Source organism: Pogoniulus pusillus, chromosome 7 (genome assembly GCF_015220805.1).
Source record: "Pogoniulus pusillus isolate bPogPus1 chromosome 7, bPogPus1.pri, whole genome shotgun sequence".
NCBI lineage: Eukaryota > Metazoa > Chordata > Aves > Piciformes > Lybiidae > Pogoniulus > Pogoniulus pusillus.
Window position 1 is genome coordinate 35,944,470 of NC_087270.1, and position 13,927 is coordinate 35,958,396.

Sequence of the window (13,927 nt, forward strand, 5' to 3'; positions counted from 1 at the left end):
AACTAAAGCCAGGCTGACTTTTCCTTGTACTTGGGTGTTACAGAATGGTCTGAGTGCCAGGCTGTAATATGTGGTTTTGCAAATCTGCTGTTGACATGGCCAGCACATGCAAACAGGTGCTGGTTTAGGGTTTTTTTTGTGTGTTAAATGCTTTGTTTATTAAGTTTTATTCCTCAGACACTGCTGATGAACACTTCTGCAGTACTTTATGTATCCATATGCAAAGGATGTGATGTAAAAAAAGTATAATACAAATGAAGCAGTCCAAGTCTACTGTAGAATCACAGAATGGTAGGCGGACTTCAAAACACCATCTAGTCCGACCCCCCTGCCAGAGCAGGATCACATAGAGCATGAACATTGGTACCCTATCTCCAGTAATTTCATATGCTCTATTAAGTATTTTAGGATACTTGTGATTATTTCAAACCAGTGGCCAGTAGGACGAGGGAGGTTCTTCTTCCCCTGTACTCAGCACTGGTCAGGCCACATCTTGAGTGCTGTGTCCAGTTCTGGGCCCCTCAATTCAAGAGAGATGTTGAGGTGCTGGAAGGTGTCCAGAGAAGGGTGACAAAGCTGGTGAGGGGCCTGGAACACAAAGCCTATGAGGAGAGGCTGAGGAAGCTGGGGTTGTTTAGCCTAGAGGAGAGGAGGCTCAGGGGTGACCTCATTGCTGTCTACAACTACCTGAAGGGAGGCTGTAGCCAAGTGGGGGTTGGTCTCTTCTCCCAGGCAACCACTGGTAGAACAAGGGTACACAGTCTCAAGTTGTGCCAGGGGAAGTATAGACTGGATGTTAGCAGGAAGTTGTTGCCAGAGTGATTTCCCATTGGAATGGGCTGCCCAGGGAGGTGGTGGAGTCTCTGTCCCTGGAGGTGTTCAAGAAAAGCCTGTCTGAGGCACTTAGTGCCATGGACTAGTTGATTGTCTAGGATCTTAGTTTTCCTTTTTATCCTTAAAGAAATCATATCATTATCAATACTATGCACTCCATCCAATAACTTCAAATGGATATGATACTTTATTTGCTTGCAGATCATCTTGATGTGGATGCTGTAGAAATTACAGTTGCATTTTGTGTGTTTCTTGAAAGCCTTACACTGATGAATCCAAGTAGAGGAAAATTCTTTCTTCTGAATGCACTTTCCTAAGTTTAAACAAGGTCATGTCAGTACTGATGGCATGAAGGGATTTTCCTACCTATTTTGAGAGTTACTGTGGTGGGCTGCATTTAAATTTGGCAGCTCATTTAAGCAGTTGGAAGAAACTGAAACATCGTGACAGTTTAATACATGAATAATCTGCTATATGGATGTACAAATATAACTCTGTACTGTGGCTATCTCCAGGGCTCATGGTAGTTGATAAAAAGGGAGTATCACTGATAGGTCTTCTCGCCTTGTAGGCGTGCCAAGACACCGTTGGGTGTGCCAATATGCTAGCTGTTGCTTTTGTTCCTTGTTTTTTGTACAGAGTGAACCTATCTTGAATATTTTATCAGGGAATAATTTAGCCAATAAAAGGTTTTTACTACCTTGAGGAGGTGCAGAGACTGTTTTCTGTTTACATTGCTTCTTCTGTGCATGTGTTTGACTCAGACTGTGTTGATTTTTCAAGAATTGGCTTTGCCAAGTACTTGAAGACATTTTTTCTTGTAAATGAACTATACTGACTCTAAGGGAAGAGTACATAGTGATTTTTGGAAGTGTAAACTGCTGAATACATTTCATAGATTCAATCAGGGTTGGAAAGGACCACAAGGATCATCGAGTTCCAGCCTTCCCTGCCATGGGCAGGAACACCCCGCCCTAGAGCAGGCTGGCCACAGCCTCGTCCAGCCTGGCCTTAAACACCTCCAGCCATGGGGACTCAACCACCTCCCTGGGCAACCCATTCCAGTCTCTCACCACTCTCATGCTCAACAACTTCCTCCTCATGTCCAGTATGAATCTCCCTACCTCCAGCTTTGCTCCATTCCCGCTAGTCCAGTCACTCCCTGAGAGCCTCAAAACTCCCTCCCCAGGTTTTTGGTAGGCCCCCTTCAGATACTGGAAGGCCACAAGAAGGTCACCTGGGAGCCTCCTCTTCTGCAGACAGAACAGCCCCAACTCTTTCAGTCTGCTCTCACAGCAGAGGTGCTCCAGCCCTCTGAGCATCCTCGTGGGCCTTCTTTGGTCACCCTCCAGCATCTCCACATCCCTCTTGTAATAGTGGCTCCAGAACTGGGTGTAGAACTCATTTCAAAGCTTAGTGAACTTTCACAAAAATGCATCTTCAATTAATATTATTCTGAGGTTGCTGCATTTTATGTTTCTTCTGGTTCTAAGCAGGATTATAAAAGTTCTACTTCAGAGAGTATAGTTTGTGTTCTACCACACAGTTTGTGGTAGTATGTGGTAGTTTGTGTGTACCACAGTGTGGTAGTTTGTAAAAAGTCCCATGTGGAGATAGTAAATGGGAAGGAAGTAGTTTGCAAAATCCTTTTTTAGGACAAGGACACATACATGCATTTAGAATTTACATGCATTAAAAACTCTTTGTTTCTGTTTGGTTGGAGAGTTTTTGATACAGCTGTACAGAAGTTGGTTGGTTATTGATAAACTATGCAAGAATACTAATGATAAAACTGTATCTTGAGAACAAAAAGCCCAGTTTCAAGAACAGTAAGTTCAAAAATAATCTGGTTGCTTTCTGTTTTCACTTTTTCCAAGACTACCCCACCATTACCACCTGATGCTTCTCCTATTTCTAGAGATCATTTCTGTTGGCTGGAGCATCATTAATGTTTACAGCTCCTCAGAAGCAGGAGACTGGTGCTCCCAGACTTGTAGACCAAATAGGTGCATTTCTGAAGATGTGCACTGCTGATGTAATAGACCTAAACCATGTACAGCTGTTCAGGAAAAAAGCCTGTTAAACATTCTTTCAAGTAATATAATTAAACTCAGACATTTTGTAAAATTAAGAGGTTGGGGAATCTGGTTTGTTTTATTAAATATGAGGATTTTAAATGCACCAGAATTTCATAGCCATTTGGTTCTGATTTCATAAAATTAGTCCACTGATTTTATTATTTTAAAAAAAAAATTGTGCAGAAAATATGCAGAAACATCAGATGGAGTTAAATTTCTTTTTTTCTGCTGGCTCAGATGTCTTACAGCTGACTGCTTCTCACTTGAATTTCTGCAAGGTCCTTTAGTAGTTGTTTCATTAACAGAGTAATGACTTTACAGTTTCTATTTAAAGGATTTTGTTTTATGTCCATATTCAGATGAGTTGGTCTCTTCTCCCAGGCAACTAGCAAGAGAACAGTCTCAAGTTGTGCTGGGGGAAGTATAGGCTTGATGTTAGGAGGAAGTTCTTCACAGAGAGAGTGATTTCCCATTGGAATGGGCTGCCCAGGGAGGTGGTGGAGTCACCATCTCTGGAGGTGTTCAAGAAAAGCCTGGATGAGGCACTTAGTGCCATGGTCTAGTTGATTGGACAGGGCTGGGGGATAGGTTGGACTGGATGATCCTGGAGATCTTTTCCAACCTGCTTGATTCTATGATTCTATGAAGTTTTCAAAAACATTTTTTGTTTCGTCATAGATGTTTCAATTGCCATTTTCCAATGAGATTTATATGACTAATTTTACACCATTTAAAGTTAACTAAAAAAGTACTTAAGAAACAGGAACAATCCTTTGTTTTTTGGTAATATTGTAAGAGGCTGTAATAATTGTAAGAGGCTGTAATAATTGTAAGTGGACTGCTTATAGGATGTCTGCAACAGATACATGATGTTCAGAATAAGGGAATATAAGCAGAGTTGCATTTTATTTCTCATAACAGGCTGGAACTTCTGAAGGGAGAATTCAAAGTAAGATGTGCACTGAGAACATGTAAAGAGCAATCCAGTTCTTTAGAGGAAGATGGTTCTTTCCTCATTCTGAGTTCTGGGTTGTTGGTTTTTTTTTAGTTTTGATTGGGTTTTTTAGGAGTTTCAATTTGAGTAAGCAGTATGATAGAGTCAGCTTCTCCCAAGCAAGCAGCAATAGAACAAGGGGACACAGTCTCAAGTTGTGCCGGGGGAGGTCTAGGCTGGATGTTAGGAAGAAATTCTTCACAGAGAGAGTGATTTCCCATTGGAATGGGCTGCCCAGGGAGGTGGTGGAGGCGCCGTCCCTGGAGGTGTTGAAGAAAAGACTGGCTGAGGCACTCGGTGCCATGGTCTAGTTGACTGGATAGGGCTGAGTGATAGGTTGGACTGGATGATCTTGGAGGTCTCTTCCAACCTGGTTGATTCTATGATTCTATGATTTATATGCTATAGCCATAGTGAGGAAGAATGTATGCATATATGAGTGAATCTTCAATAAAACAGATTAGCTCCTCCAGCCCCAGAGTACATCCTTCTCCTGGACTTGCAGCTCCTGTTCTGGGGTTGCAGTGGCAACTGCAGCAGTTGGCTGGGCTCTTCTTTAATTGGACATCCTTCTTATTCCACCCTTGCTATATTTTTTTTTTTGTTGTAAGTTTTTCTTTCCAGGTTTGGAAATTCTCAGATGCTTACTGTGTAGAGAATGAGATCTAGGAAGACCTGAAGGCATCACATCTCAGAAAGCAATTTGTACACAGGAGAAGCATACTGTGTCGGCACTTGAGTTTTTTACAAGGCGTTCAAAACAGTTGTTTCCTCTCTTTCTCAACCAACAGGTTCGCCATAAAATGACTCAGAAGGTTTATGCAATGAAGCTGCTTAGTAAATTTGAAATGATCAAGAGATCAGATTCAGCCTTTTTCTGGGAAGAAAGAGATATCATGGCCTTTGCCAACAGCCCTTGGGTAGTCCAGGTAAGAAAGAACAGTAAAAGTTAGATAATAAAGCTATAAATATTCCCCAGTCTTCAGCTGGTTTTGAGTTTACATCTAAACTCAAGTAATGGTTTAGGTTCAGGCTGTACTTTTAAAAGATATTTACAGCAATTTCACTGACTTTTGTGTATTTGACTGTGTTATAAAGTAGATTAATTTGTGATTTAGTGACTATAAATGCATCATAAACCAGAATTAAACTTTTTTTTTAATGCCCACATAATTATTTGCAATATAGGGAGGTTACTTTTCCAACTAAGAAAAATTCTCTATGGAAATGTAGAAACAAATGTCAATATTATATCCAGTCTTTCCTCATGATAGAGTCAATTGCAGGCAATTGGTATTAAGAGTTCTTTAAGCAGTTACTGTCTTTTCAGCTGTGATTTGGTAGATGGATGAATTTACACTCCAGGTCTCCTGCAATACAGGAGATCATTGCAGTGGTTTGCTTGTGGTCACTTCTCAGCTCCAATTAATTGAGAGTTGACTTCTTCAGGTACTGTAAAACACCACTGCTTGCAACTGTCTTGATGTGTACCATCATCATGTCTGTAATGTGAATTATGCCTTTGGGAAGAATTAGTACTAAATACTGCAATTTGTTGTAACTGCTAAATTACACCAATTAATATAAAGAGTAATGAAAGCATATGCTTAGAGAAACTGTCAGTACTTAATTTTGTTAAATACTTAATACACTTAAATGCTTTCACATATATTGCCATACTTGTGTATAATTAATAAGACTGGCCTTAAACCTTCCATATATTCTTCTTAATGCTTTACTTCATGTATGCAAGAAATGTTTTACAAGGTTTTCTTTATTTAGATGTTTTGTTCTTCTGTGTGCTTCCCTGTGTTCATCAGAAATACGTAACAGAAAAGATGAATTCTATTTAGTTCTTTCTGTTCTAATGACAATAGTTGTCTGGAATTTTTATTTTCTACTTGCAGGTGAAAGTAATAAGAAATGTATGACTCAGTTTTCAAAGGAAAAGTGTAGTAAGCATGATATAAATGTATGCATTTGTAAATAGCAAATGATGCAAAGTGTAGTTGCAGATGTGCCTTCTATGATGAAGTGTATTAGTGTGATATATTTAGCTAAATGTAGCCCAGAGGGAGAGGACATTGAACTGGTTTTAAGAAAATGTAGGTCCTATTCTGAGCTACAAACTGGGACACATCACACCACTTCTCTGTGCCTTCTTTTTTTGTGTGTGAAAAACCAATTAAACCCTAGATAATTTAGATTATTTAAAATTTTGTACTTAATTGAAATCCCTTGAGGGCAATAATGGTAGAACTGTATAAGGGGCATACTGTAGTGTTGTTATTCATGATAATGTTATACTAATATATCTTTATGTGTGAGAATGCAGACTATTTTGGATTTTAATTTAGATTTTAATGACCAAGTGCACAATCATATTATATATTGATTATAGTATCTATGAAAACGAGTACAGTGCAGTAGATGTGTATTAAAATACATATTTATAATATAGGTCTTCAGTTACTAAAATACAATAGTTTTTTATCTAAAATCCTTCAAAATGTTCACGCCTTTCATAGTTCCTCATACTTCACAAATTCCCTGGTTTTTATTTCCTCCTTTGCACACATCAATTGCCTTTGAATTTTGTATGGGTGACTTGGAGCTGTGAATGATTTTAGTTTTTAATGTCAAGGAGCCATCTCTGGGAAATAAGGTGAGAGACATTTGGAGACTTTCACACCAGTCATTGAACATTTGATAGTAGTGCTTTTTGCTGGCTTGAGCCTTTTTCAGGCATGGTCATCATTGGGGGAAATCTCTAGAACATCATCACTCTAGGTCTGAGATTCTTTCACTATTATGCCAGTAGGAAATGTAGTAGTTGCAGCCTATACCAGACCATTATTTTATTGTTAAGGATAATTTCTTTGTAATGTACTATACTTATGCTGGGGAACTTCTTTTTTTTATTTTGCTTTGTTATTTCAGTATTCAGGTCAAAATTAGTAGTGAGAAGTGTTTTGGTAAATTTGTACAGAGAAAATGAGATTTATAATATATGAGATTTAGAAACTATCCAAGATGCTACTGAATTTTTTCATGTCAATGCATGATGCTCCCTTTCTCAGATTCAGTATTTTACATTTTGACTCAGTGATAACTTCTAATGACCATAAACATGGATACATAGAACCCATGCTACTAAAATGAGGAGAAAATCTTTCTAACTTTCCTGAAAATGAAAATTAAGGGGTTTTGAAGTTCACTAAATGTCAAGGTACTGTCATAATCAATAGAAAATGTAGATTATCAGACTATAAAAATGAAAGTTACTTTACATCAGACTTGAAAACGTGCTCAGATTTGATAAAACTCCAGGATAAAATGCTTTGGGTTTTTCCCTGGCTATCTCCGCAAAGTAATTGTGCTTCTTCCTTTTTCTTTCTTTTTAATGTTGCAGCTATTTTGTGCCTTTCAAGATGACAAGTATTTGTACATGGTAATGGAATACATGCCAGGTGGAGATCTTGTAAACCTTATGAGCAATTATGATGTGCCTGAAAAATGGGCCAAGTTCTATACAGCTGAAGTTGTTCTTGCTCTTGATGCAATTCACTCCATGGGCTTGATACACAGAGACGTGAAGCCTGACAATATGCTTTTAGATAAATATGGGCATCTGAAGCTGGCAGATTTTGGCACTTGCATGAAAATGGATGAAGTAAGTACACAACCAAATAACTTGTCTTCCATAAAACTGCAATTTTAAGGTTGTTTTCTTAGGAATTACAGTTGCCAATGAAGTATACATCAAATCACAGAAACATTCAGGTTGGAAAAGACCCTCAGGATCACCAAGTCCAACTGATATGCCTACCCTATAAGGCATTCCAATGCCTGACTACTATTTTTGTGAAAAAATGTTTCCTAATATCTAATCTAAACCTACCCAGTTGCAGCTTGAGCCCATTCCCTCATATTCTATCACTAATTGCCTGTGAGAAGAGACCAGCAGCAGCCTCTCCACAACGTCCTTTCAGGTAGCTGTAGACAGTAACGAAGTCTCCCTTCAGCCTCCTCTTTTTCAAACTAAACAGCCCCAGCTCCTTCAGCTGCTCTTCATAAGATTTATTCTCCAGACCAGCTTCGTTGGCCTCCTTTGCACTGACTCCAGCACCTCAACATGCTTCTTGTGTTGAGGTGCCTAAAACTGATCACAATACTCAAGATGTGGCCTCACCAGAGCCAAGTACAAGGAGACAATCACCTCCCTATTCCTTCTGGACACAGCATTTCTAATACAAGACAGGATGCTGTTGGTTTTCTTTGCCACCTGGGCACACTGCTGGCTCATACTGAGTTGCTTGTTGATTAGAATAGTCCACTTAGTTAGAAAACTGTTCCTTATCTCCTAGTTTTAAATACAGGGGTGCTTTAAAAAGCATATTCTTACCTATAATAAACTCTTCTTGCACACGAAAGGACATAAACTTACTTTTTGTGACTTTTGAAAGCATGTGTGTTTATAAATTTCTGAGGTTCCTGGGATTTTTTGCCAAATGTCTGAAAAGCTTATGTGAATTATAGTTTCATCATTAGTAATCTTGGCACAGTTCATAAACTGACATTTTTCTGTAAATGAAATAATTTTATAGGCAAGATACAGTCCCTTTATTTTTTTCCCCTCTATGTGTAATTGTTCTCATAGCATCCTCTAGTGGCCATTAAAATGTGATCACGATAAGGCAGCAATGGTATGTGATAAATTGATTACAGTTTCTTAACTATTTGTCAACATGTCATACATTTTAATTGTCTGTGTTTTAACATTTACATCCAAGCCCACCATTTTCTAATGAGATGGTATAAGAATATTTTATTTTGATCAGGATATAATACCCTACATTATTAAAACTTATTTAAAGATAAAGCTGCCTTTTGTAGTTTGCACTTTAAAAATCTCTCCTGACAGTTTGCTGTAATTTGCACAATCACAGTATCACAGTATCACAGTATCGCCAAGGTTGGAAGAGACCTCACAGATCATCAAGTCCAACCTGTTACCACACAGCTCAAGGCTAGACCATGGCACCAAGTGCCACATCCAATCCTGCCTTGATCAGCTCCATGGATGGTGACTCCACCACCTCCCTGGACAGCCCATTCCAGTGTCCAATGACTCTCTCAGGGAAGAACTTTCTCCTCACCTCCAGCCTAAATTTCCCCTGGCGCAGCCTGAGGCTGTGTCCTCTCGTTCTGGTGCTGGCCACCTGAGAGAAGAGAGCAACCTCCTCCTGGCCACAACCACCCTTCAGGTAGTTGTAGACAGCAACAAGGTCACCCCTGAGCCTCCTCTTCTCCAGGCTAAACAATCCCAGCTCCCTCAGCCTCTCCTCATAGGGCTTGTGCTCGAGGCCCCTCACCAGCCTCGTTGCCCTTCTCTGGACACATTCAAGCATCTCAATGTCCCTCCTAAATTGAAGGGCCCAGAACTGGACACAGTACTCAAGGTGTGGTCTAACCAGTGCAGAGTACAGGGGCAGAATGACCTCCCTGCTCCTGCTGGCCACACCATTCTTGATGCAGGCCAGGATGCCATTGGCCCTCTTGGCCACCTGGGCACACTGCTGGCTCATGTTCAGGCAGGTATCAATCAGCACCCCAGATCCCTTTCTGTTTGGCTGCTCTCCAGCCACTCCGACCCCAAAAAATAACACATTCTAAAATAACTCTGTATGAATGTGTGTTGCAATTTGCCTGGCCTTTGCAATCTACTTAATTTGCATTTGCATCGTTAAGTTAATGTCTCTTCAGCTGTGTCTAGAAGTACTGTCTCTGAATAAGGTTTTTTTTGTTTCCTGCAACAATATTTTAACTTTATTGAATAACTACACCTGTTTGTTGAAGTTTAGTAGGTTGTTTAGTTTTGCTGAATTGCAATTGTTACTCAAAAGGCAGGTATGTTGTTTACTCCACTTTGATGATTTACTTGTCTAGATTTTAGGGGACAGCATTTTCCTTAATTAGAAAAGTCAAAAGTAGTACTTAATCTTATTTTAGTACTTAACAGAACTACAGAATCACAGAATATATCTGGTTGGAAGCCACCTCAAAGATCATCCAAGTCCAACCTTCAACCCAGTACTGAAGGGTCAATACCCATCTGAATGTGTTCCTGTGTGACCTGTGATAGATTGTATGATCCTGCTCTGGCAGGGTGGCTGGACTCAAAGTCTGCATAGGTCTCTTCCAACCTCTAACATCCTGTAATCCTGTGAACACAAAACCATGTCTCTACGTGCCAGGTCCACATGGTGCTTAAACACCTCCAGAGATGGCAACTCCACCACTGCCCTGAGCAGACTGTTCTGATGTTTGAGACCCTTTCCAGTGAAGAAATACTTAGAACCATAGAATCAGCCAGGTTGGAAGAGACCTCCAAGATCATCCACTCCAACCTATCCCCCAGCCCTAGCCAGTCAACTAGACCATGGCACTAAGTGCCTCATCCAGTCTTCTCTTGAACACTTCCAGGGACAGCAACTCCACCACCTCCCTGGGCAGGCCATTCCAATGCAAATCATTCCCTGTGAAGAACTTCCTCCTAACATCCAGCCTGTACTTCCCCTGACACAACTTGAGACTGTGTCCCCTTGTTCTGTTGCTGGTTTCCTGGCAGAAGAGACCAATCCCCACCTGGTTACAGCCTTCTAACATCCAGCCTAAACTTCCACCGGTGCAGCTTGTAACCATTTCCTCTAGCCCTTTCACTTCTCATGAAGAAGAGGCCGTCGCCCTCCTCCCTCCAACTTCCCTTCCAGTAGTTGTAGAGACTCAAGAGTTTAGACTGAACAACCCCAGCTCCCTTAGATGCTCATTATAGGTCATGTGCTCTTGGTTTTGAGCCAATAGTCTGTTGGTCTTAAGGGAATCTAATGTTCGTCAGAGGAGACATAAAAAAAAACCAAAATCCAAAAAGTTCACAATATAAATCCCAGAAATAGTGAACCAAAATGGCTTTGGTCTTTTTTTCCCTTTTTCACTGTTAAAAAAAAATTAAATACTAAAATGTGATTGATTAATGAGAGAAGTGCATGCACATTTCTCTTCAAGTGAGCTCCTGTTTAGACTGGGCATCATCAATGAACTGGTGATCTCCTAAAGAAATCATTTGGGGTTTTTTTTAGCATTACATTTTAAGTTCTTGACTTTTCTCAGACTCAGTGGAATGGCAACAATTTTTTATACAGGAAGCTTTAGAAGTTGAGAGGTTCTGGATTATCTCCAAATCTCATGCTACTTCTTACAAAACATGAACACATCCCAGCTGTGTAAATACAATATTGGTGTTGGCAGGATGATTTTTAGATTATATATGCTTGCCCAATACCTACTTCTTTTGTTCTGATTTGGAGTTCTTTTAGCAGTTGTGCACATTACCATCTTCCTTATGCTATTGAGAGCCTAGAAAAGCTCTGCTGCAATTTGGTGTGAGACTTTTTTGACCCTTGCTATGTCCTCTTAAGTCTTTCAGCCCAGACAGTTGCAGCAGAATTCCTCCTTACCACAGAATACACACAGAAACATTCCGGTTGGAGAAGACCCCGAGGATCATCAAGTGCAAGCATTATCCCTACTGTACAAAGTTCACAGGCTCACAGGATGTTAGGGGTTGGAAGGGACCCAAAGAGATTATCAAGTCCAAACCCCCTGCCAGAGCAGGACAATACTCTCTAACACAGATCACAGAGGAACACATCCAGACAGGCCTTGAAAGTCTCCATAGAAGGAGACTCCACAACCTCTCTGGGAAGCCTGTTCCAGTCCTCTGTGACCCTTAGTGTAAAGAAGTTTCCCCTTGTGTTGAGACGAAACCTCCTGTGCTGCAGCTTACACCCATTGCTCCTTGTCCTATCACAGGGAGCAAGTGAGAAGAGCCTGTTCCCTCCCTCCTGGCCAGCCTTCAGATACTTATAAACGTTTAACAAATCCCCTCTAAGTCTTCTCTTTTCCAGGCTAAAAAGGCCCAAGCCTCTCAGCCTCTCCTTATAAGCCATGCCCTCCAGTTCCCTAAGCATCCTCATTCACCCTTAAACCATATCCTCAAGCACCACATTCAGATAGTTTTTAACCACATCCAGGGTTAAACACAACCAGTATGTGAAATGAATTGCTGCCTTTTTTTTTAAGTGAGCTTTTCCAACGTAAAAGGAATTGACCTGTTTATGTAACTCAGTTGCTGTGGTTTCAGAGTTAGTGAGTTCTTTAGATTTTTTTTTTTCCTTTTAAAAAGCTTGGAACAAGATGAATATTTCTATAATTAAATAAAGATTGGAGTCAGCCTCAAAAGTTTATTAGGAATTGTGATTCTCTTTTGGTATTTAGGTATGAAGTAGCACAGAAGAGGTTTCCCTAGACTCTAGCCTTCAGATTTTCTGTGAAAAAATAGGCAGTGCTTAGCTTCAGTAGGTATCATAGAGCCAGAAACTCCTTGTGTTGCCAGACTCAGTACACAATGCTGTCTTGCACTAGCTGAGCCTTTAGAAGACCACAAGTTTAGAGGCTGTCTGTTGAAAAAATATGTGAACAAAAGAAGGGACTGTCACCATTTCAGGTTATCACCTCAGCTCAGGCAGTTTAAGTGGAAGAAGGGATGTGTTCCTTGCTTTAGAACTAGACTTTTCTCATTGAAATTCATCCAAAACTCTGCTGGATCCTTGCTTCTGTTCAGTCTGCAGCATGCTGCACAGGTCCAGCTGCACCTGATCTCTGGTATCCTAATATTTTTCTATGCAAGCACTCTCCAGCTCTTGTTTACTGAAAGGAGATTAATGAGAATGAAAGCCTAGATCTCAGCCTTAGTTCAAGACAGCAACTCATTCAGATCTGATGGAGATCCTCCTGAGGGTGAAAACTAAACAACATTGTCTTCATTGATATAGTAGTTCAAATGATGCTAGGGAACAAGCTGTCATAAGCTGTGAGAACATGCTGTGTCTCCTCAAAAGCCTTTTGCAGAACGCTGCACATCTCTCACGTAGCTGCAAAAGATGACTTCCAGGATCCACCTTTGACTTCAGAAGTGATGAGAAAAGTCTCAGGTAAAGCACTGACCTGAGCCTCCTGAAAGGAGGTAGTAGTGTGCTACTCAGGTGTAAAATAGAGGCTCAGTATTTGAAATATAGGACTAACAAACTGTCCAAAGGAAATAGCACCTTTTACATATCTTCAAATGCTGACATGTGGAAGGCAGAAGTCATCAAGCAGATGACTACAGGCTGTCAAGATGATGCACAAAGAGGATTTCCCTGTTTACTTGGCTTTGATGCCAGAGATCATAGAATCCTGTCTGGCTGTGGTATTAAGAGTATCAGTAGTTAAAAATACATACAGAGCAACACCCAAGTTCTTTGAAAGAACAAGTTTTTAAATGAGAGGAATAGAAATCTGAGAATGGTATACTCAGGTGATAATGGACCATCCTCCCCAGGGACAACAGTGGAATCCCCATCACTGGAGTTTTTCAAGATGCTATTGGACAGGGTACTAGATAATGTAATCTTAGGCTTTCTTTTCCACAATGGGCTTGGCCAGATCATCTTTGAAGATCCCTTCCAACCCAGGCTGTTCTGTGATTCTGTGAATGTGTTTTCGGATTTGTTCCTGAGACAGAAGGTAGAGCTTTTTAGGGGAGTAAGTATAACCAACTCTGTGTGTTTCAGAGAGATTCAGCTCATGGAAACTGACATTAGAAGGCAGGACCCTTTTAGCTGAAGAAGTACTTGTTAATTTTATCCAGTGCTTTGGCATCTTTTCTGAAGACCATATTACTGTTCAGAATTATTCTGTTTTGCCATTTATGCTGATGGCAGAATGCACAAAAAGCTTTGTAAGATGACTTAGAAGATTTCAGGTTGAGAGACAGAATAAAAGATTAGTATATTTTTGGTACCTCTCTAATTTTATACAGGATTTCATTTTATTCATCCATCTGGTCTCTCTGGAATGCATGCAGTGAATTTTATTAAAGGAAACAAGACTTAGAAGTCTGAGCCAGTGTGCTGGCAGA

General features: G+C 40.3%; 1 protein-coding gene across 1 annotated transcript in view; it reads left to right on the top strand.

Annotated features, from left to right (window-relative positions):
- Positions 1–13,927, top strand: part of ROCK2 (Rho associated coiled-coil containing protein kinase 2) — a 107,315-nt gene that overhangs the window by 58,074 nt on the left and 35,314 nt on the right. Inside the window, exons 4-5 of the mRNA XM_064146452.1 lie at positions 4,698–4,835; positions 7,319–7,579. Coding sequence (XP_064002522.1) covers positions 4,698–4,835; positions 7,319–7,579 — 399 coding nt within the window. The remainder of the gene's footprint in view (positions 1–4,697; positions 4,836–7,318; positions 7,580–13,927) is intronic.